This window comes from Tamandua tetradactyla, chromosome 3 (assembly GCF_023851605.1).
Source record: "Tamandua tetradactyla isolate mTamTet1 chromosome 3, mTamTet1.pri, whole genome shotgun sequence".
Lineage (NCBI taxonomy): Eukaryota > Metazoa > Chordata > Mammalia > Pilosa > Myrmecophagidae > Tamandua > Tamandua tetradactyla.
In genome coordinates this window covers 209,605,864-209,625,974 of record NC_135329.1, presented here as the reverse complement: position 1 = coordinate 209,625,974, position 20,111 = coordinate 209,605,864, and the positions used below count along the sequence as shown (strand labels likewise).

The 20,111-nt window shown below is 41.2% G+C and overlaps 1 protein-coding gene across 12 annotated transcripts in view; it reads left to right on the top strand.

Moving 5' to 3' along the window:
- The window catches only part of USP40 (ubiquitin specific peptidase 40), a 163,478-nt gene that overhangs the window by 111,958 nt on the left and 31,409 nt on the right, over positions 1-20,111 (top strand). For 4 of the 12 annotated variants that reach the window (XR_013173121.1, XM_077155459.1, XM_077155460.1 and 1 more), the window contains exons 27-32: positions 544-662; positions 1,018-1,083; positions 9,778-9,988; positions 10,337-10,432; positions 13,238-13,332; positions 17,066-17,224. Coding sequence is in view for 11 of the 12 variants with exons in the window: in XM_077155459.1 (XP_077011574.1) it covers positions 544-662; positions 1,018-1,083; positions 9,778-9,988; positions 10,337-10,432; positions 13,238-13,332; positions 17,066-17,177 (699 nt within the window). In the remaining variant the exon portion in view is untranslated. Of the gene's footprint in view, positions 1-543; positions 663-1,017; positions 1,084-9,777; positions 9,989-10,336; positions 10,433-13,237; positions 13,333-17,065; positions 20,107-20,111 lie in introns of those variants that run through there. The other 8 variants (XM_077155463.1, XM_077155467.1, XM_077155458.1 and 5 more) reach the window with 7 other exon arrangements.

Genomic DNA, 20,111 nt, shown 5'->3' with positions numbered 1-20,111 from the left:
TTTGATTTTGAAATACATTTCATTAGCAGGACAAGCACTGTTGGTGAATTATATGAGCACTAATCAGTGCCCTTTTTTACGAGCTTCTGTTCTAGTAAACTCAGAAATTAAACTTCATTTTTTTTATGTAATGATTAAAAAGGAGCTTTGGGCTCAGATTTAGGTGTAAAAACTCTACTTACCTGTAGATCTGATTTCAGTGGATAGAAATACAAAAATTGCTCGGGATTATTTCATGTTTTTAGAGATATTCCTGTGTGTTTTTGTTGGTTTTGTGCGTGGTTTTTTTTTTTTTCTTCTTTTTTTTCTTTTATAAGGGCAAGCACCACCGGGAATCGAATCTTGGTCTTTGGCATGGAGGCAAGAACTCTGCAACTGAGCCACCGTTATCTGCTGTCCTGTGTTTTTTTTTAATAGGTTCTATCATTACTCAAGTTTCTCTTTGCCTCTGATGTCAGTATTTAGTGCTTCATTTTTTCCCTAAAGCAGTATGTCAAGAGTGCCTTTTTAAGTCATTGAGGAAGTATCTGTTTCATTTTCTAGGTCATGACCTTGCCCTCTTTCTCGGAGATTGTCGGCCCGTCCCCATCCTTCCTCAGAGCCTGGACCGTGGAAAATAGGCATCCAGGCAGGCTCTTACGGAACCCCCAGCAGCAGCTCAGGTAGGCTGCTCATTCAACACTCGACCTTCCCACTTCTCCAGGGCTGGGTGATGAGACGGGGTTTTGGGAAATCAGGCATTCAAATCAGATAACAACATAAAGCCCCATTCCTGGGAATTCTGTATTTGTAACTTAACTCTTTTTATCACAAATTAAACTCTAGAACAACTTCAGTTTTCTCATTGTAAATATAAGTGTAGTTTATTTTTCTATGTTGCAGAAATGATGAAATTTTTAATGTTCTTATACAGTGTTCAGAGAATAAGTTTTTGCTTAAGAAGAAAGCTTAGCATTGGCCAAAGAAATGTTTTTAAAAATTAAATTTCACTTGGTATCTTTTTTCCTTTGTTATCAGGGAATATAAACTGGGAAGGAGAACTGAGGTCTGTTTCGAACCCCTTCATAAAGAAGAAAGTCTGGGGTAAGACCTCCTACTGCACATAGAGTTTTGTCATGGTCAGCACATAGCCCTTTAAAAATTCAACTGTTGCTCTTTTGCGGGCGGCTTCGAGTCTCAGCTTCGAGTCCGCGGCTATGAGTCTCGGATCAGAGGGCTATCCAAAGCCTGGACTGGCTAGTCTGACTGCGAGACTCGGCTGTGGTGAGACCCCCGAGCGGCGTGCGATTTCCTGAGCAGCCGCAGCTGCGGCGGTCGGAGCTACTCCCTCCCTCCTTCCCGGGCCGGCTGAGAGTATCGGAGAGGCAAGTTTCCCAAGCGAGGCAGCCGGCGCCCCTCTTTTGCGGGCGGCTTCGAGTCCGCGGCTACAAGTCTCGGTTCAGAGGGCTATCCAAAGTCTGGACTGGCTAGTCTAACTGCGAGACTCAGCTGCGGTGAGACCCCCGAGCGGTGCGCGATTTCCCGAGCAGCGGCAGCTGCGGCGGTCGGAGCTACTTCCTCCCTCCTTCCCGGGCCGGCTGAGAGTCTCGGAGAGGCAAGTTTCCCAAGCCGAGGTGGCCAGCGCCCCTCTTTTGCGGGCGGCTTCGAGTCTCGACTTCGAGTCCGCGGCTACGAGTCTCGGATCAGAGGGCTATCCAAGCCGCAGTGGGCCCCCACCCCCCCGCTGGAGGCTTCCTGGTCCGGTGGGGAATCCCCCAGGCCCGCTGTGGCCCGCGACCAGCCACAGGGCCCCTCAAGCCGCGGCAGCTGACGCCCCCACCACGCGAGGCCCCTGAACCAACGGAGAGAATTGGATCGGAAATCCCCAGGCCGCGGCGATCGGTGACTGGAGGAGACCCATTTCAAACACTTGAGACAAACGTGTGCCACGTGCGCGACCTACTGGGCAAGATAAGAAAAACAGATCCCAGAAATTTCACAGAAAAATCTTACAACCTTGCTGGGTCCGACACCCAGAGAAAGCTGAATAAATGCCCAGACGCCAGCAGCAGAAGATAACTGTCCACGCTCAAAAGATTGAGAATATGGCCCAGTCAAAGGAACAAACCAATAGCTCAAATGAGATACAAGAGCTGAGACAACTAATGCTGAATATACGAACAGAAATGGAAAACCTCTTCAAAAATGAAATCGATAAATTGAGGGAGGACATGAAGAGGACATGGGCTGAACATAAAGAAGAAATAGAAAAACTGAAAAAACAAATCGCAAACTTATGGAAGTGAAGGATAAAGTAGCAAAGATGGAAAAAATAATGGATACCTACAATGATAGATTTAAAGAGACAGAAGATAGAATGAGTGATTTGGAGGATGGAACATCTGAATTCCAAGAAGAAACAGAAACTATCGGGAAAAGAATGGAAAAATTTGAACCAGGGTATCAGGGAACTCAAGGACAATATGAACCGCACAAATATACGTGTTGTGGGTGTCCCAGAAGGAGAAGAGAAGGGAAAAGGAGGAGAAAAACTAATGGAAGAAATTATCACTGAAAAATTTCCAACTCTTATGAAAGACCTAAAATTACAGATCCAAGAAGTGCAGCGCACCCCAAAGAGATTAGACCCAAATAGGCGTTTTCCAAGACACTAGTTAGAATGTCAGAGGTCAAAGAGAAAGAGAGGATCTTGAAAGCAGCAAGAGAAAAACAATCCATCACATACAAGGGAAACCCAATAAGACTATGTGTAGATTTCTCAGCAGAAACCATGGAAGCTAGAAGACAGTGGGATGATATATTTAAAATACTAAAAGAGAAAAACTGCCAACCAAGACTCCTATATCCAGCAAAATTGTCCTTCAAAAATGAGGGAGAAATTAAAACATTCTCAGACAAAAAGTCACTGAGAGAATTTGTGACCAATAGTCCAGCTCTGCAAGAAATACTAAAGGGAGCACTAGAGTCAGATACAAAAAGACAGAAGAGAGAGGTATGGAGAAGAGTGTAGAAAGAAGGAAAATCAGATATGATATATATAATACAAAAGGCAAAATGTTAGAGGAAAATATTATCCAAACAGTAATAACACTAAATGTCAATGGACTGAATTCCCCAATCAAAAGACATAGATTGGCAGAATGAATTAAAAAACAGGATCCTTCTATATGCTGTCTGCAGGAAACACATCTTAGACCCAAAGATAAACATAGGTTGAAAGTGAAAGGTTGGGAAACGATATTTCATGCAAATAACAACCAGAAAAGAGCAGGAGTGGCTATACTAATATCCAACAAATTAGACTTCAAATGTAAAACAGTTAAAAGAGACAAAGAAGAACACTATATACTAATAAAAGGAACAATTAAACAAGACATAACAATCATAAATATTTATGCACCGAACCAGAATGCCCCAAAATACGTGAGGAATACACTGCAAACATTGAAAAGGGAAATAGACTCATATACCATAATAGTTGGAGACTTCAATTCACCACTCTCATCAATGGACAGAACATCTAGACAGAGGATCAATAAAGAAATAGAGAATCTGAGTATTACTATAAATGAGCTAGACTTAACAGACATTTATAGGACATTACATCCCACAACAGCAGGATACACCCTTTTTTCAAGTGCTCATGGATCATTCTCAAAGATAGACCATATGCTGGGTCACAAAGCAGGTCTTAACAAATTTAAAATGATTGAAATCATACACAACACTTTCTCAGATCATAAAGGAATGAAGTTGGAAATCAATAATAGGCGGAGTGCCAGAAAATTCACAAATACGTGGAGGCTCAACAACACACTCCTAAACAACGAGTGGGTCAAAGAAGAAATTGCTAGAGAAGTTAGCAAATACCTCGAGGCGAATGAAAATGAAAACATGACATATCAAAACTTATGGGACGCAGCAAAGGCAGTGCTAAGAGGGAAATTTATTGCTCTAAATGCCTATATCAGAAAAGAAGAAAAGGCAAAAATTCAGGAATTAACTATCCATTTGGAAGAACTGGAGAAAGAACAGCAAGCTAACCCCAAAGCAAGCAAAAGGAAAGAAATAAGAAAGATTAGAGCACAAATAAATGAAATTGAAAACATGAAAACAATAGAGAAAATCAATAAGGCCAGAAGTTGGTTCTATGAGAAAATCAATAAGATTGATGGGCCCTTAGCAAGATTGACAAAAAGAAGAAGAGAGAGGATGCAAATAAATAAGATCAGAAATGGAAGAGGAGACATAACTACTGACCTCACAGAAATAAAGGAAGTAATAACAGGATACTATGAACAACTTTACGCTAATAAATACAACAATTTAGAGGAAATGGACGGGTTCCTGGAAAGACATGAACAACCAACTTTGACTCAAGAAGACATAGATGACCTCAACAAACCAATCACAAGTAAAGAAATTGAATCAGTCATTCAAAAGCTTCCTAAAAAGAAAAGTACAGGACCAGACGGCTTCACATGTGAATTCTATCAAACATTCCAGAAAGAATTAGTACCAACTCTCCTCAAACTCTTCAAAAAAATCGAAGCGGAGGGAAAACTACCTAATTCATTCTATGAAGCCAACATTACCTTCATACCAAAACCAGGCAAAGATATTACAAGAAAAGAAAACTACAGGCCGATCTCTCTAATGAATATAGATGCAAAAATCCTCAATAAAATTCTAGCATATTGTATCCAACAACACATTAAAAGAATTATTCATCATGACCAAGTAGGATTCATCCCAGGTATGCAAGGATGGTTCAACATAAGAAAATCAATTAATGTAATACACCATATCAACAAATCAAAGCAGAAAAATCACATGATCATCTCAATTGATGCAGAGAAGGCATTTGACAAGATTCAACATCCTTTCCTGTTCAAAACACTTCAAAGGATAGGAATACAAGGGAACTTCCTTAAAATGATAGAGGGAATATATGAAAAACCCACAGCTAATATCATACTTAATGGGGAAAAATTGAAAACTTTCCCCCTAAGATGAGGAAGAAGACAAGGATGTCCACTATCACCACTATTATTCAACATTGTGTTGGAGGTTCTAGCCAGAACAATTAGACAAGAAAAAGATATACAAGGCATCAAAATTGGAAAGGAAGAAGTAAAACTATCACTGTTTGCAGACGATATGATACTATACGTCGAAAATCCGGAAAAATCCACAACGAAACTACTAGAGCTAATAAATGAGTACAGCAAAGTAGCAGGTTACAAGATCAACATTCAAAAATCTGTAGCATTTCTATACACTAGCAATGAACAAGTGGAGGGGGAAATCAAGAAACGAATCCCATTTACAATTGCAACTAAAAGAATAAAATACCTAGGAATAAATTTAACTAAAGAGACAAAAAACCTATATAAAGAAAACTACAAAAAACTGGTAAAAGAAATCACAGAAGACCTAAATAGATGGAAGGGCATACCGTGTTCATGGATTGGAAGACTAAATATAATTAAGATGTCAATCCTACCTAAATTGATTTACAGATTCAATGCAATACCAATCAAAATCCCAACAACTTATTTTTCAGAAATAGAAAAACCAATAAGCAAATTTATCTGGAAGGGCAGTTTGCCCCGAATTGCTAAAAACATCTTGAGGAAAAAAAACGAAGCTGGAGGTCTTGCACTGCCTGACTTTAAGGCATATTATGAAGCCACAGTGGTCAAAACAGCATGGTATTGGCATAAAGATAGATATATCGACCAATGGAATCGAATAGAGTGCTCAGATATAGACCCTCTCATCTATGGACATTTGATCTTTGATAAGGCAGTCAAGCCAACTCACCTGGGACAGAACAGTCTCTTCAATAAATGGTGCCTAGAGAACTGGATATCCACATGCAAAAGAATGAAAGAAGACCCATATCTCACACCCTATACAAAAGTTAACTCAAAATGGATCAAAGATCTAAACATTAGGTCTAAGACCATAAAACAGTTAGAGGAAAATGTAGGGAGATATCTTATGAATCTTACAATTGGAGGCGGTTTTATGGACCTTACACCTAAAGCAAGAGCACTGAAGAAGGAAATAAATAAATGGGAACTCCTCAAAATTAAACACTTTTGTGCATCAAAGAACTTCATCAAGAAAGTAGAAAGACAGCCTACACAATGGGAATCAATATTTGGAAACGACATATCAGATAAAGGTCTAGTATCCAGAATTTATAAAGAGATTGTTCAACTCAACAACAAAAAGACAGCCAACCCAATTACAAAATGGGAAAAAGACTTGAATAGACCCCTCTCAGAGGAGGAAATACAAATGGCCAAAAGACACATGAAGAGATGCTCAATGTCCCTGGCCATTAGAGAAATGCAAATCAAAACCACAATGAGATATCATCTCACACCCACCAGAATGGCCATTATCAACAAAACAGAAAATGACAAGTGCTGGAGAGGATGCGGTGAAAGAGGCACACTTATCCACTGTTGGTGGGAATGTCAAATGGTGCAACCACTGTGGAAGGCAGTTTGGCGGTTCCTCAAAAAGCTGAATATAGAATTGCCATACGACCCAGCAATACCATTGCTGGGAATCTACTCAAAGGAATTAAGGGCAAAAACTCAAACGGACATTTGCACACCAATGTTTATAGCAGCGTTATTTACAATTGCAAAGAGAGGGAAACAGCCAAAATGTCCATCAACAGACGAGTGGCTAAACAAACTGTGGTGTATACATACCATGGAATATTATGCAGCTTTAAGGCAGGATAAACTTATGAAGCATGTAATAACATGGATGGACCTAGAGAACATTATGCTGAGTGAGTCTAGCCAAAAACTAAAGGACAAATACTGTATGGTCCCAATGATGTGAATTGACACTCGAGAATAAACTTGGAATATGTCATTGGTAACAGAGTTCAGCAGGAGTTAGAAACAGGGTAAGATAATGGGTAATTGGAGCTGATGGGATACAGACTGTGCAATAGGACTAGATACAAAAACTCAAAAATGGACAGCACAATAATACCTAATTGTAAAGTAATCATGTTAAAACACTGAATGAAGCTGCATCCGAGGTATAGGTTTTTGTTTTGTTTTGTTTTGTTCTTACTATTATTACTTTTATATTTTTTTCTCTATATTAACACTCTATATCTTTTTCGATTATATTGCTAGTTCTTCTAAACCGATGCAAATGTACTAAGAAACGATGATCATACATCTATGTGATGATGTTAAGAATTACTGATTGCATATGTAGAATGGTATGATTTCTAAAAAAAAAAAAGGTCAGCACAATACTGCCTAATTGTAATGTAATTATGTTGGGACGCTGAATGAAGCTGCATCTGAGCTATAGTTTTTTTTGTTTGTTTTTTTTTTATATATATTTTTGTACTTTTAATTTTTATTTTTGTTTTCTCTCTGTTATCATTTTATTTCTTTTTCTGTTGTCTTGCTATTTCTTTCTCTAAATCGATGCATATGTACTGAGAAATGATGACCATACACCTATGTGATGATATTAAGAATTACTGATTGAATATGTAGAATGGAATGATTTCTAAAAAAAAAAAAAAATTCAACTGTTCAGTCTACAGGAGAGTATTTCCTTTACTACTGACTCTGGCAACTTACAAGAGCTTGTGTTGTAGAAATATTTTCATGTATCTAGAAACTCTTTTTCCCATAAAAGCAGTAAATGAGAATCTTCCAGTCTGACTCCAGATGCACGTGGAGCGCACTGTGCCCTTGTGCTGTAGAAGCTGCTCTCTTTCGCTCACTAGCACCATTACACATTCTGTCATCCAACTCGTTTCTAACAGCTCCCGGTCTCTCTGCTTCCTCAGCATACAGTTTCCATCCTAACATCACCAGATTCACTTTGTGTTTATTATACGTTGTTATCTGTCTCCTGTGACTAGACTGTGAGCTGTTTGTGAGAAATTCCTGCTGTATCCCCAAAACCTAGATAGTACCTGGCTCAGAGGCAGTCAGTGGTTTTCATTGAATAAAGGCATACCCATACGTTGTCTACAATTCAACCATCTTGTTCATTTTTTCACTAGAGGGAAATCTTTCTGGACCTTTTTGTAAATATCACTAAATATTAAGGTTCCTTCTCCCTGAGATGATGTGACTGTCATTCTCGTTGTTAACTTGTTTGTTATATATATAACTCTAGTAGTGCTCCTCAACCATGTTTCACCTCACTTAATCCCACCGATTTTATAAAATTGCATTTTTAATACAAATTGTGTCCCTGGAAGAGAATCCTTGGATCAATTGATGTGGGCATTTTAAACCTCTTAAAATATACTGTTAAATTTCTTTCTGGATAAGTTGTACCAATTTATGTTCGCACAAGTGGTGTTTAAGAGTTTTTACTTCACCTCAACTTTAAACCATTGAATACTTTCATTGTTAAGTGTCTGCTAAGTGGAAAATGGATTGTCTTGTCATTCTTTCAAAGGCTTATAAGCCACTTGTGTTTTTGTGTGCATAAAGGGATTCCTATATTTCTTTCATTTTAGAAAAGGGGTCTTAGAAGAAACTAATTTGTGGAAGCTTTTCCTCTAATAACAATATTGCCCCTTTGCCTGGTGTATGGTCTTCAGTGTCCTTTGAAGAACATGCTGTGCATTTGCCCCTCCCCTTCCCCATCAGCTTTTCTGTCTTAGACTGACATCCACGGCTCACTTGCTGTTCTTACGCGGCCTCAGTGAGGATTCCAAGCCCTTTGTCTTCCTCTGAAGATCTATGTTTATGACACTTTCTAGGCTCTGGTATCAGAGCATGTTCACTGACCCTGGAACACCTTCACCCCTAATCCCAACATGGAGCTGTTCAGCCTCTCAGGATTTCAGTCTCTCAAAACTCCCTTCTTCTGACCATAACCTCTCTCATCCTTACACTCTGTTCTCCTTTTTCTCCAATTATTCTATATCACCCCTTCTTTTAGTAGAAACACTAATATCAGAATTCAAAATTAAAAACCCCTCGTCTCACCATCCTAAAAATACCACTTTTCTTTCCCCCTTTTTTACCTTCCAGTTGTATCCTGTAGTTTTTACTTCATGTCCTATGATAATCTATATGGATCTAACTTTTTCTCTCACCTTTCTGAATATTTCTCTTTCTGATCCTCCCCCAGGGTCTTTTTATCCATGCTCTTCTCCCAAGGTTTCCTTTGCTCCCGTAGCTGCAGCCTTCATCGCTGACCCCCTTTGTATCACTAGCTCTCTAACTGATCTACTCTGAGCTCTTGGTTTCTTCACCCTGGCTACTCCACAACAACTCAGGTTTATAGCACCTAAAATCAAGTACATAATGATCATCTTCCTTAAACCAGCTTTTCTCCTGCTCACTTCACACCTCCTCGTTCTGAAAGCACATTTCCCAGGGCGTCATTGTAGGACCTCGGTCAGGTTTGACTTCTTTTGTCTTCTCATTCACCGAGATACATACAGGCCCTGCCAAGACCCTTCAAGTCGACCTCCAGGTCCTCTCTCCTTCCGTTCCCCAGCTGGCTCCTCTCCGTTGTGAGCTGCTACTTTGGCCTCTGGGCAGAATCTTCACTTCCATTCTTCCTCAACTTTGAAAGAAATCTTAGGAGACAAAAAGGGTTCCCCACTTAACACTCCATTTTTTAGAGAAAATCTCTCCTTTAAAAAACAGAAAAGCCAGAAGGGAAGCATTGCCTGTTACTCCCAGCCATTACCACGTGTTTTTCATCGTGTCTGCCTACAGACTGACATGGGATGGTTTTTTGTTGCAGCCCCAAGGACTTGCTGCTGAGGGCCCAGCTGCGCATCCCCAGCGAGAGGGCATACTCCCTCTCTGTGGACCTGGTCTGGGACACTGCCAAAGGCTGTACTGCAGCCTCACTGCGGCAGAGAGTTGCTGATTTCTGTTCTCTTCCTGTGGAGAAAATCGAAATTGCCAAATACTTTCCTGAAAAGTTTGAGTGGCTTCTGATATCTAGCCAGGTAAAGTCATGGGACTTTCTAAGAGAAGTTGGGCCTCCCTGGCCTAGCAAGCAGGAAGAGGCTCTGACTCTCCTAGATACATGCTGTACTTCGTTCATATCAATAAGCTTATTGAAACTAAAATTGTTGAAAAGTATTCAACTCAATTAACTACAATTTTTCATAGTATAGGGAATTTTCTTTTTTGGTGTGGGCTGGGGCATGGAGTGGGAATCAAACCCGGGTCTCCTGCCTGGCCAGAGAGCATTATTCCATTGAACCACCCATGTACCCCCAGTAATAGGGAATTAATTTAGTAAGAATTGGAAGTTGAGTTTTGTTTATTTAAAATGTTTGACTTTTCTACAGAACCAACAAATTACCAAGAGGAAAAAGAAGAAAAAGCAAGAGAATTTGCAGGGAGCACCTTATTACTTGAAAGATGGAGATATTATTGGTATTAAGGTAAATCGTTTAAAAGCAAATCTACCACTTTGACAAAAAATGCCAGCCTCTGGTGATTTCATAGAGTTTAGCCATCTTTTCAAGGCACAGATAATCCCTATTTCATACACATTATTTCAGAGAATGGAAAAAAATGGGAGTCAGATAGCTCATTGTATGAGGCTGGTAAAACCTTGATCCCCAAACTGTCAAGGACAATGAAAGAAAAGAAAAATTTAGATCAGTTTCACCTATGACCATAAATGCAGAATTCAGTTCTGAATATAATACTAGTAAATCAAATCCAGCAGTATTTTTTAAGAAATATCACTGTGTGACAACAAAATTGCTTTATCCAAGGAATCTAACAATGGCTCAATGTCAAAAATATTTTCATGTAATATACTACACTGTCAGATTAAAGAAGAAAAATCATACAACTAACTCAAAAGATGCAGGAAAAACATAGAATAAAATTTAATACTAAAAACTCAGTGTTCTTTCATGATCTAAAGAAAGAACTTAGAGCAAACAAGGAATAGAAGGGAACATCCTTAACCTAGGGTTACCTATCCAACACCTGTAGAACACAATTAATGATAAAGCATTTTCATTAGACCCAAAATAAGGATTCCCTGAATCGTTTCTGTTCAACATTGCACTAAATAACGTGCCAAAAACATGAATCCTCCCACCCTTATAGTTAATAAATTAAAAGAGAGGTCAAAGAAATTTCAAAAGAAAAATATAAAGCCCTTCTTTATATGCAGTTTTTCTACAAAGGAAATTCAAGAGACACTGTAGAGATACACTAGATCTGCTAAGAGAATTCAACAAGATACAAGGTCACCACACACACACAAACACTGCAAGGCATCTTGGAAGATATCCAACAAAAGATTTACAAGACATTCCTAGAGAAAATTATAAAAGTACCATTGTATTAAAGAGTATTAAAGAAAGCTCTAATAGCAACAGAACCATGTCATCATGTCTTTTAATAGTGAAGATATTGGTTCTTCCAAAATCTGTAAATTCAGTGAAAAGCCAAGTAGATTACTTTCAGTAGAACAAATTCATAAGGAAGAGCAGAGGGCCAGAGAGCTAAGACATTTTTAAAGAAGAACCAGGGTCAGGAGACCTGCTTCACCAAATGTTAAGACTGATTATTCAGCTGTGGTGGTAAACAGTGTAGTTCTGGGGCAGGAATTGACAAACAGGCCAGTGAGTTGGGGGGAGAACCCAGAAACAGAAAGGACTGACGCAACAGTCAACTCAACATGGTCTATTCAATGAATCATGCTGGGAGAATTATCCACATAGAAAAAAATTGTAATTTTGATTTCATTTTCATAAAGAGGGGCCCTAATTTTATATATAAGCTTCAGGCCCCCTAAAACCTGTATTCATTTCTGTTCACACCATGTACAAAGGTTTAAGTTGAATTAAGACTTAAATGTGAGAAGCAGTATTTTTCAGCCTACATAAGAAAATCTTTATGACTTCAGGTTAAGAAAGATTTCTTAAAAGCAGAAATAAAAAAGCACAGACCATCAAGAAAAGATGGATAAATCTGACTACATTAAAAGTAAGAATTTGTTCATCAAAAGAAACCATAAAAAGTGAAAAGCCACAAACAGAAGGTTTATGCAGCAATATATCTAACAGAGGAGGATTATCCAGAATGTATAAAGTACTTCTACAAATCAATTTAAAAAAAAAATAATAACTCAATACAACAGACATGGACAACGGTTGTAAGCACGCAAAAAAATATAATCCCTTTCTCTAGTAACCCAGGAACTACAGAATAAAACAATGAGCTACCATTTCTAGCTAGAATATCAGAACCAACAAGTACTCTTGAAAACAATGTTTAGTAAAGTTAAAGGTGGCCATATGTTAGAACCAAGTAATTCTATTCCAAGATAACATGCCCTGGAAAATCTCACACGTGTATGAGGAGACATACAAAAAATATGTTCTTTGAAGCCCTATTTGTAGTAGCAAAAATTGGAAAGAACTTAAAAAAGGCACTCAAAAAGGGGACAGATAAAATTAAAACAAAATGTATGTATACAGTGAAATAGTACACAGCAAAGGGAATAGACCAGAGCTACCCATGTCCACATGAGTGTACGTCAAATATATAATGTTAAGAAATAGCCAGTCACGGGATGATATGTACATATAGAGTGATCAATTATATCAAGTTTAAAGCCCAGCAAATGCTAATTAGTGATCAGGTGCAGATGAAGATGGGAATGATAGCACTGAATTCAGCATAGTGGTCGCCTCGGGGTGGGGGTGGGGGAGATAGGCATCAACTGAATCTGTAAGTTTTTTCCTTTAAAAATCAAAATGAAGAAACTATTGTAAAAGGTGAACACCATTTGTAGCTAGTATGTATGAGGGAACATTTTATAATGGGGAAGCACTATAAGAAAGTGTTCTGTATGTGTTCCTTTAACTTCTTCAGTCCTCTGAAGTAGGCATGCTTGGGAGATGAGTGGCAGGAGGTGAAGTCCTTGGCTTATGGGTGTGGAGCTGGGCTGTCCCTTGGTTTGCATCACTGTCAATATGGGGCATTTCTGGTGAATGAAGGATGAAAGTTGGAGGGCTGAAAATTAATTTTTCCTTATGCAGTTCTTCCTGCTTTCCTTGCTGCATTTGTTTTCATCCAGCACTAGATTGTGTTTTGCTTGCTTTTTCTCAATTAAATCTAGCTTATCCCTTTTGTCAATTTAGATAATTTTGAAACATCTCTTAAATGTAGACCAAAAAAGATGTCTGAAAACACTGCTCATCAATTATTTTGAAATGCAGAATCTGCTGGTTGAAGAGGATGATGATTTCAGTACAATCAGAGATGACATTGGAAAAGAAAAACAGAAACAGCTTGCTCTGGGGAAAAAGAAAAGGTAACTTTCCAGTTCTCAGCTTCTAAGCCACGGACAGATTTCATTCAACACCTCTAGGGGCCCGTCTGACTCTTCCTTATTCATCTTTGAAAACTGTTAAGATAAAGGCTTTAGGCTTGGAGCTCTTGTTATATAAAACTGTTCATTATAAAGAAATATAGCATGGGATTCTTTTCTCCTAACCACGTATTAACGTGTTCCTTAGACTGCTTCCTAAGAGAGCTCATGGTGGGACCTGGAGCAGATTTAGACTAGGGAGCCAACCATGAGGAACTGTGTGCCTGTGCTCTAGCTCCTGCCCCCCACAGCCTCAGGAGCTTTGTCAGTCATTTGCACTTCCTCCCCTCTCCTCAGCTTCTTCCCTCAGGTCTTGGTCATGTAAGAATGCAAGCACTCCCCAACCAAGTAGGCATCCTAACTTGGACTGCCCTTCTTAAGGTTGCCGAGTACCTGGTGGCTGGGTCCAGTGGCCTCTTTCTTCCTCTTTCCACTCTGCCCTGTGCAGTGCCGCTGGCCCCACCCTCCTCTTTGCTGCTCTCACCCTCTGGCTGCTACTTCAGTGCAGCTTCTCCTCTTACCTCCCAGGCTGCCTCAGCCTCCTTTTTGGGCTCCCTTTCTCTGCCCATCATTCAGAGGCAGTGTTTTCCCTGCTCTTCCCTCTTACTACATGCTCTCCCCTAGTCATCTCATCCATGGGTGGACTCACTTCTTCCTCTGCTACCACTCAAGGTTAGGCATGAATCTCTCTTGGCCTCTAGGCTTTCTGTCCTCCCCAGAACCTCTTCCTGGAATGTGCTGAAACTAGTTGATGACCTTCCCTCTGTGTGGAGTCACACCTGCCTGGCTAATAACGTCACCTCCACACAGGTGCAGTGGGACTGCACAGAGGGAACTGGCCAGAGGTGCAGTTCTCCCCACTCCCATCTCATCACATCTTGGCATCTCCTAGGTTGGCCTTTTCTTAGATTCTGTCTTGAGGTAGAGTGTGTCTTTTCTTACTTGTATGAATGCATCAGCCTTTTCTGTAATCTCCCTGCCTGATCTGGGCCACTCACCTCCTAATCTTCATCTCCCACCCGTTGTCATCCTGAGTTCCAGTATGTCAGGGATTGTTGTGCAGTAACTAGCAGGATGCCCTCTGCCCTCCATAGGCTCACAGTTAAGCACCTAGCAAGCAGCCAGGGCCAGAGCATAGAGAGCAAGGAAAAGACAGGCCAAAGGAGGCAGTGGTGGGATGGGAAGGGCTGGGCCATGTAGGCCTCATGGCCATGGTTAAGAGTTTAGAATTTCTTTTACGTACAGGTAGAGCATTGGAAGATTTTAGGTGGATGAGTGACATCAGATATTTACATTTTTAAACTATTGCTTTGGCTACTGTGTCGTAAATGAATTATAGAGGGATAAAAATAGAACCGTTGAGACTAATTAGGCAACTGTTATATTATTTAAATGAAGATGATCTGGCTTAGACTGGATGGTGGGTGTGAAGGCAAAGAGGTTCAGAAACCGTGCACACAAGGGATTTTCCTGACTTATCCATGGTTCTACTCCTGGTACCTAGAACATGCTTCTGTTGATGTTTAATAGGTGTCTGTTGAATGAGTTGGTTCATTAATTCAATCCTCAGGAAGTATGTGTGGTTAGAGTGGTCCACACACATCAGTACTGCAGGTCTCCAGCCCTGCTGCCCTGCTTCCTTTGCCCATCTCTTTCCAGTTCACCTCCTGGAAAATACATCCCTGTAACCTGAGAGCTCCTTACTGTCTGCTATCCTTGGGCTCTGGGCCTCTGCAGTACTGTCCTCACCCTGTTTCCCACCATTTACTTTTCTGTCTCTACCACTGCTTCAGGAGCCACAGGAGTGCAAGGAACATGCATTTTTCAGCTCCATTTCCAGCTCAGTGCCTTGCAAGAGCCTGAAAAACAGGGGAACAAGGGATCACAACTCATCACTACAGGGTGTTTCCTACTTTAAAGTCACACATGCAAAATTATAATTATATACAGCATAAGTTGCATATAGAGTAGAACACTGCTTTTTCCCCATACTTCAATGTAAGTGAAACTGTTGGGTTCTAACTTCTTACTGCATCTTTTCTCTCCAAGCCTTGGCCACCACCAGGCTGCCTTTAGTCGTCCCCGCAGCTCCACTTCCATCCGTCTTGTGGGAGCTGCAACACTTTTTCACTTTGTGTTGCTGCTGCTGCCATTGAAAAGCTGATCCTAAGTCTCCTGTACCCTCTGAAGAATATACAACAGCTGATAGATTTGTAAGCTCCATGATGTAACTGCTTCCTGTATTGCTTTTCATTCATTTTCTTTTTTGGAAAGTTAATAGAATAACATGGTCCAAATGTCAGAAGCCACAAGACCATTCAGTGATTGTCCCCTTCAGCTCTATCCCCCAGCCCCAGAGCCACTCACCAGATGCTGCAGATACCATTACTACCTGTGTCCTTTCAGAGGTGCCTTAGCAGATGTGTAGGTGAATGTGCTGCCCCATCTGGGTTCTTGGAGTCCCTTGCTTTTCTACTGGACATCTGTTGTAGGTTGCCCCCTCGTGCAGTGGGAGCTGAGTGTCCTGCTTTGTGGAGACCATCGTGCATGCAGCGTACACCCAGCTCACCAATATTTAGGGTGATTCCAACCTTCTGCTATTACAGAAAGTATTGCAGTAAATAACCTTGTATCTGCAGGGCTAATTTCTGCATGTGGAACGGCTGGGTCAAAGGGTATGACCTGTTATCATTTTGTAAGCCCACCTGCAAAGCAGTGAGAACAAAACAGCAGTTTAGTAAATACATAGGTAAATGGTATGACTAGCCAGTTCACAGAAAAAGAAGTGCATATGGCTCACCAACATATAAAAATAGGTTCCACCAAATTAGCTTGTGATAAAAGAAATATAAATTCAAACTACACAAAGACATCACTACACACTCACCGGCAGTGCTGATCTGAAGGATATGATCCCCAAAATGTGAGTATAGACCCAACCAAAAGATGTACCAGCAATATGTGGCAGCCTTATAATAGCCAAGATCTAGCAATAAGTGAAATGTTCACCTAGAAGAGAATGGCCATGTAAATTGTGGAATCTTCACTCAGCACTCATGAAAAAGAAAAACCTCCTCACAGCAGTGCGGCCAAATGACAAGTTGAGCCAAAGAAGCCAGACACAAAGGCTGTGGAAAAAGGCAGGGAAAGGGAGGCTACTGGGCCGGAAGTCGGGACCATGGCCACATTGGGACAGGCACTAAAGGGGCGAAACTCCTGTAGGGCAGTTAACGGTCTGTGTCCTGAGCTAAGTAGTAGTAAGAAGAGTATGCATGCTTATGGAAATGCACAGAGTTGTACATTTAAGATCTATGCAGGTTATGAATGTCCCAATTTCGTTTTTAAAGGAAAGGAGGAAAAAAAAAATCTATGCTGTGAAGTATTTTTCCCCAGCAGACTGGAAAAGACCCCAAGCCTGGGTGCTCTGTATGGGCAGGGTGTGGGAACCCAGCGTCCTTGTTAGGGTGTTGGTGGGAGGGTCAGCCAGTTTTCTCTGAACCTGACAGTTGGGAAATGTCTGTCCAATGGCAAACAGGTAGCCCTGTGGTTTGTTCGAACTTGACCCTAAAACTGAAATGAATCTCGGAGTGACAGTAAGCTCCTCCCAGAGCCTGCTGAGCTCCCAAAATGCTCACTGTGCCCATGAGGCAGTGAAACCTCCTCTGTGTCTTCTTAGCCGAGAAGCCCACCGTGTGCACAACAGTGATGTTTCCTCCGTCTTGGACACAGCGGCCCGGCCCCACAGACCAGAAGAGTCTCTTTCCATCCGTGTGGGGAGTTTCCGTTAGTGCTGGCACAGCCTGGACTTCTGAGGGCCCCAGGCCCCACCTCACGGGTAAGGAGCACCCAGGCATCCCTGAGCCTGCTGGGGCCCTAGCTCAGCTTTGGGGTCTCTGCCAGCCTGCAGCTCTGCACTTCTCATAAAGTGAACCAGTCAGTTCCATGAAGGCAAGTTTTCAGTGGATTGACTAGTTGTTGCCTTGTGTAGACATGGATTCTAAATCCTCTGCTTTCTCATAAGTAAAGTGATATTTCCTCTGAGGCTAGGCAAGTATACTTTTATCAAGGAGCTATGTAATAGCGGCGTCCTGGGCACACTGCCTTGTCTTACTCATGCCAGCCAGATGGCACCCTGTCTGCACAACACTTTACCCCAGCTGCTTTTGCCTTAGGAGCATTTACAACTTCTGCATTAACTACAGGTGTGGATAAAATAGCATATTGCTAAAGTCTGACAAATTGGTTGTTTGAAACACATATTCAGTCACTTCTTTCTTTTCTTATACTGTTTAGATGGCTTTTTAGTCATCTGTATTAAATGTTGTGATATCACATAATGGTCCAGCCAGTTGTATGCTGTGAATTAAAGGGCAGCTCATGCTTTCTGGACTTTGTCTTTCCCTACCACGCTCTGACCCTCACATTGCATGTTTCTTCCTTTGGATGGAGTAAAAACTGATTCCAAAGTTTTCACTGGCTTTGCTGAATGAGGATGAGGTCTCTGGTGGGATTGCCTCAAAAGTTAAACCTACTCTGTTGTCATGAAGGAAGCCTCAGGCATGGCTCAGGCCGGAGCCCCGCAGTAGCCCCAAGGTGCCGGGCTGACCTTACTGTCCATGAGACCACCGATGCCTGGGCCTCTCCCTGGCTGGGAGCATGGCAGGAAGATAGATTTGTCTCACAAGCCCATCATGTGCTGGGTTCACGTTGTCCTGGGCAGCTGAGTCCCTTCTGTTTTAGAGTAGCTTTTGTTAAAACAGGTGAGGCAGATAAAATGTAAATTGAGATTTATTTTTCTTTTAATTCACCATGTCTAACTGTTAATGTAAAGGATTTAACTGGAATCAACTGATTTAAGATGCTAGGGTACTAGCTGTAACTTAGTCTAAAGCAGGATTCCTAAGAAGGTGTAACAACAAATTCTTAACTTTCTTACCTCAAGTGAGGTGTTATAGAGACTTTTTTGCTAAGGATGTTTATAATTTTGATTTAACATAATTTCTCATCAGCACTTTTATCACTATTACTAAAATAGAACTTAAATGTTGAGAAATGGAAAGAAAATGACACCTATGAAACAGAGTGTCTCAGCCTGCACCACTGACTTAAGGAAATAATTTAAAGTTATGAAATGGTTATCTTTCCTGTAAGAGCTTGAAGCTAAGAGGAATGACCCTGCTTTTCCTTCCTCTATTCCCTCAACACCGTCAAGACCACTGTTTGAAAGAAGCCATCTCTGTTGCACATTTGTCTGAGAGATTGTTGTTATAAATTATGTATTAAGTTGTATTGAAGCAGTTACCCTGTAAGAAATCGGAGTTGGACAAGCAAACTGCTTTCAGACTAAATCAGTCTTCTGAAGGCCACCTGTGTTGGGTAGACTCGTCATGGATGTGCACTGCCTGGTTTTGATGACCTCCAGCCTCAGGCCTGCATGGTGGTCGGCTCACTGACTCCAGCTGGCAGCCCAGCTCGGTGGTGTCCATGGTGTGAAAGGTCCATGATGTCCTTTAACTTTTATGGCCACATCTGTATAAGGACAGCCCTTCATTTCATCCTAAAGTCATCTGGTGATACTATAATAATCGAAAAACTTTGCTTTAAAGAAGCCAGAGGCCTTGCACGATGTTTCTCGAGGCGCCAAGACGAGTGTGGAGGTCCGTGCCTTCAGGAGTTGGCAGCGGTCAGCGTTCTGCAGTGTAGCCTGGGGCCCGCGGGGGCCAGCAGCTGGCTGGCTGCTTCTCCTGCTCTTTTAAAGAAGTTGGGAACAGAGTAGAGCTATAGGAAGAGATCTTTGTTCAGATTTTGTTAAGGAAAACATTTTTAAAGTTGTCACTTAGTTTCTATTTTATGCTGATTGTGTTATATTCTACTTGTTTGAGAAAAAAAATTCCCCCAAGCGTACTTCAGATGCTAAATAAAACAAAGTTTATATTTAGAAATACTGTATCAGTACTACTTTAGAAAGAACAGAAGTATGTTTTGCTTTTGAATAAATTCAGACTCATGGGAAAAAATCTGTTGGGAGAGACTGAAAGTGGTCTGGTGCTCACTTTTCCTCCTAGGGAAATAGGACATGCAGTATTGGTTGTTATGGAAAACATGTATTTAACTGTAACACTTTTCTGGCAAAAAAAGAAAGAAAAAATGGGAGGGAGGCAAGAATTCCCTATTAATCCAGAATTGTGGCTTTATAGACACTGGTTCGTTCAGAACAGACTTAACTTAGAAGGATCCAGTTATTTACGGCCTCTTGGCTTAAACATATTGGGGCACCAGCAGCTCAGCTCCCGTCCAAACAGTCTCTTTTTGATGGGGCAGCGCTTAAGCATGGCTGCGAGGCAGGGTCAGTGGGACACACAGCAACTTGGTCAGGCACAGGCTTTGCATACTGGAGTCCACTTCAAAGAGAAAAGTGAAGCAGTGATACCAGGGCACAGTAATGAATGAGGAAGGGGAGGTTTCTTGCTTCCCTCCAGGGCTGCTCGTCCACACCCCGCCAGCCCCCATCAGAGAACAGGTGCAGCCCTGACTGGGTGCCATGCATTCATCCCTACCAAGCGTTAACCAGGACTCTTGCATAGCAAATGATTAAAACCAGCTCAAGCTTGCTCGAGCACAAAAGGGGAATTTCCCAGCTCATGAAACCATAGGGTCCACAAGCTCACAGGGGATCTTGTTCCAGGCCCCTGGTACATTTTTCTCCATGTTTTCTGGTCTCC